At 70.4% G+C, this 3,602-nt stretch overlaps 1 protein-coding gene across 1 annotated transcript in view; it reads right to left on the bottom strand.

Moving 5' to 3' along the window:
* The window catches only part of LOC108510241 (leucine-rich repeat and calponin homology domain-containing protein 4-like), a 5,238-nt gene extending 2,334 nt beyond the window's left edge, over nucleotides 1-2,904 (bottom strand). The window contains exons 1-11 of the mRNA XM_017839910.1: nucleotides 2,478-2,904; nucleotides 1,759-1,903; nucleotides 1,561-1,687; nucleotides 1,382-1,487; nucleotides 1,166-1,302; nucleotides 1,016-1,095; nucleotides 832-928; nucleotides 657-714; nucleotides 514-560; nucleotides 362-408; nucleotides 157-267 (exon numbers count right to left, since the gene is read on the bottom strand). Coding sequence (XP_017695399.1) covers nucleotides 157-267; nucleotides 362-408; nucleotides 514-560; nucleotides 657-714; nucleotides 832-928; nucleotides 1,016-1,095; nucleotides 1,166-1,302; nucleotides 1,382-1,487; nucleotides 1,561-1,687; nucleotides 1,759-1,903; nucleotides 2,478-2,904 — 1,382 coding nt within the window. The remainder of the gene's footprint in view (nucleotides 1-156; nucleotides 268-361; nucleotides 409-513; nucleotides 561-656; nucleotides 715-831; nucleotides 929-1,015; nucleotides 1,096-1,165; nucleotides 1,303-1,381; nucleotides 1,488-1,560; nucleotides 1,688-1,758; nucleotides 1,904-2,477) is intronic.
* Between the last annotated feature and the right edge of the window lie 698 nt (nucleotides 2,905-3,602).

The raw sequence follows: 3,602 nt of genomic DNA on the forward strand, positions 1-3,602 counted from the left end.
CGTCCCCCAGGCCCCAATTCCCCACCCCAAACCCACAATCCCCGTCCCCCAGGCCCCAATTCCCCACCCCAAACCCACAATCCCCGTCCCCCAGTCCCTCCTGCCCTTCCCTGTCCCCATGTCCCCAGTCCTGTCCCTCCCTGGTCCCGTCCCCACCTCCCCAGTCCCAAATTCCCAACTCGGATCACCCCGTACCTGTCCCGGCTCCTCTCCCTCTCCCTCCACACCTCCAGGTTCTGGGGGCGCCGCCGGGACACGGGGACCACCCTGAGGGTGGAGGGGGGATCAGCAGAGACCCCCCAACCTCCCACCTGAACCCCCAAACCTTCCCTGAACCCCCCGACCCCCCCGGCCCCCTCACCTGCCACTCTCGGGGGTGTCACCTCTCGGGGTCCGGCCCTGCTGCTCCTGGGGGGGCACAAGGGAGGGCCCTGGGGTTCAGGGGGGGCCCAAGGTTTGGGACTGAACCCCAAAATTTCAGAGGGGGGGCAAAGGGGGGTTGGGGGACGTCACCTTGGGCGGGGGCTCCTCCTCGACCAGCTCTGGGTCGCTGTCACCAGCTGTGGGGACAAGGCGGGTCACAGGCGGTCCCTGGGGGGGGTGACACTGCCCCGGGGGGGTGACGGGGGGTCCCCGAGGGTCCCCACCCCCCTCACCTGCCCTGCTGCGACTCTCCCTGAGCTGGTGGGGCGGCTCCGAAAACTCATCCGTGGACTGAAACGGTGGAGAAGGGGATGCCAGGGGATGGGGGGGTTGGCCTGGGGAACACCCCAAACTCCCCCTGGGCCCCCCCGAGGCCCCAAACGCCCCCGGAGCCCCCCCAGGTCCCACCTCGTTCCCTGACCAGCGTTTGCTGCCGCTGTCGACGCTGTGGAAGCCGGAGTCGAGCCCTCCCCGCTGCCGGAGGGGGCACAGCTCGTCCGGGGGGCTGTGGGGGGCAAACAGGGCTGGGAGACCCCAAAAACCAGCGGGGGGGGTGGTTAACGGGGTCCCCCCTCTTTGAGCCCCTCCTTACCACGCCGGGGGAGGGTGGGCGGCGGCCTCGGCCTCCAAGTGCAGGTACTTGAAGATGTGAACTTTGCCCTTCAGGCAAACCTAGGGCGGGAGCAGGGGTCAGGTGGGGGCTTGGGGGGCTCCGGGGGATCCCCCTGGGCGCCCCCCTCACCTGGGCGGGGGGGAACTGCAGGGGGTTGTTGTCGGCCAGGAGGGTCTGGAGGTGCCGGAGCCTCCGGAAGCAGCGAGGAATCGCGACCACCCGGTTACAGGAGAAATCCAGGCGGACCAGGGGCAGCTCTGAGAGCTCTGGGGGGGGGTAAATAATAAACACGGGATCAAGGAGGGCTCCTCAGGGAGGGGGGACCCCCCCGAGCCCCCCACCCACCCGGGGGCAGCGCCGTGAGCTGGTTCCGCCGGAGGTTGAGGTCCCGCAGCGCCCGCAGCTGCCCCAGCCCGGGGGGCAGCGCCCGCAGCCGGTTACACCCGACGTCCTGCGGGGAAAGGGGGGTCAGGCCCGGCCCGGGGAGGTCCCCAGGGGGTTCCCCCCCTCCCTCCATCGCTCACCAGCTGCCGCAGCGTCCGCAGGGCCCCCAGGTTCGGGGGCAGCTGCGCCAGGCGGTTGTTGCTGGCGTTGAGGACGCGCAGGGGCAGGAGGCACAGGCAGGAGGGCAGCGAGCTCAGCTGGTTCCGGCTGGGGGGAGACACCGGGGGGGTCACGGGGGGCTGTCGGGTCCCAAATACTCCCCAGCGGATGGGTCGTACCTGAGGTCCAGGTGGGACAGGGCCTGGAGGTTGGCGATGGCCGGGGGGACGCTGCGCAGGCAGTTGTGGTACAGGCTGAGCCCCTCCAGGGAGAAGAGGTGACAGGCGGCCTCGGGGATCTCCCCGAAACGGTTCCGGGACAGGTCTGGGGGGACACGGGGAGAACAGGGATGGGGAGCCCCGAGGGGGGGGGGACAAGGAACCGAGAGACTCAGGCATGGGGGATCCCAGGGATGGGGACCAAGAGGGCCAGAGATCCCCAGGGAGAGGGACAGGGAACCCTAGGGAAGGGGACTGATCTGGACAGAGCTCCCCAGGGCCAAGGACAGGTGACAGGGAACCCCAGGAATGGGGACTGATGAGGACAAGGATCCCCAGGGAGGGGGACAGGTGACAGGGGATCCCCACGGATCTGATGTGGACAGAGATCCCCAGGGACAAGGACAGGGATCCCCGGGTTCTTCGGTGCCGATGTCACCTCCATCCCTTCCCTTGATCAAGGGTCCCCCCAGGGCCGGTTTCCCCCCAGGCTGGGAGGGGGAAGCCGAGGCCGCCGGACCGCCCGGACCAGGCGCTCCGGCTCGTCCCGTCCCCTCCCGGCTCCTCCTCATCCGCCCCCGGCACCTCCCGCGGGCCTCGGGTTCCGGGAGGCGCCTCGGGACGGGCACCCACAGCCCCCCCGAGTGACCCCGCGCAGGGAAGCGCCGGGGGTTCCTCACCGGCCTGCGTGGTGTCGCTCAGGTCCCAGCGCCGCGCGGCCGCCGCGGGAAAGGCGCGGAGCCTCCGCCCGGCCAGGCTGAGGGTGCCGGAGGCCGCCGCTTCCTCCAGGGCGCGCTCGGTGCCGCCTCCGCCGGGCGGGCGGCCCAGGAGCGGCGGCGGCAGCGCAGCCGTGGCGGCCCCCGCGGCCATGGTGGGCGCGGAGCTCCGCTCGCCGCGGCCGCCGCCGCCCGACTGAGCGCCGGACGCTTCCGGGGCCCCGCCGCGGGGGGGCGGGGCCGGCGCCGCAGCCAATCGGAGCGCGGGGCGCGCGGAGAGGTGGCCAATCGGAGAGGGCGAGGGCAGGGCGCTTTGATGGAGAGAGGGAAGAACCAATCGCAGCGCGGAGACTAGAGAGAGTACCAGATCTCCACCAATCGCGAGGGACATGGCGGAGCTCGTTGCCCGGCAACGTCCCACCCAGATGTTTATGCGGAGTTAGCCAATGGCGTTCTAGAAGGCAGGGACAAGGCACGTGATTGACATGTCACCAACCAATCCGGTTTTCAGTAATTAAAGTCCGGTAAGGGGGCGGGGCATGACGGCTTCACCAATCACAGCTGGCAGGCGCGATAATTGACAGGCCACCTGACCCGTGGGGGAGACAAGGGGGAGGAACCCACGGCAGCCAATCAGAAGACACGTCCCGCAAGAGAAGGCCGCGCCCCTCCCACAAGCCCCGCCCCCTGCTCTTAAAGGAGCCGCGTCCCGGGATTTAAGGGGGGGGGGGGAACGGGCTCCCCCTTCCCCCGGGGCTCCCCCACGGTGGGAGGGGTCCGTCTGTGCCCCCCCGCCCCCATCACTCGCACGCTCCAGCTCTGCACCCTTTATTTGCATATGTGTGAGGGGGGGCGTTCCCCAGTTTCGGGGGGTCGAGGCGGGGGGGCTCAGGGGCTCCCCCGACACGGCCTCTTGCTGAGGTTCCCCAGGACCTGCTGCTGCTGCGGCCGATACGGGACCACGAAGGCGTCGGGGGGCAGCAGGGCCACCCCGTCCCCCCCCAGCCGCCCCATCAGGACGTAGCTGGAGCCTGGAAGAGATTTGGGGGGGAAGGGGGGTGTGTCAGGGGTCTGGGGGGGCAGAGAGAC

Source organism: Lepidothrix coronata, unplaced genomic scaffold (genome assembly GCF_001604755.1).
Source record: "Lepidothrix coronata isolate B3197 unplaced genomic scaffold, Lepidothrix_coronata-1.0 Scaffold567, whole genome shotgun sequence".
Taxonomy (NCBI): Eukaryota; Metazoa; Chordata; class Aves; order Passeriformes; family Pipridae; genus Lepidothrix; species Lepidothrix coronata.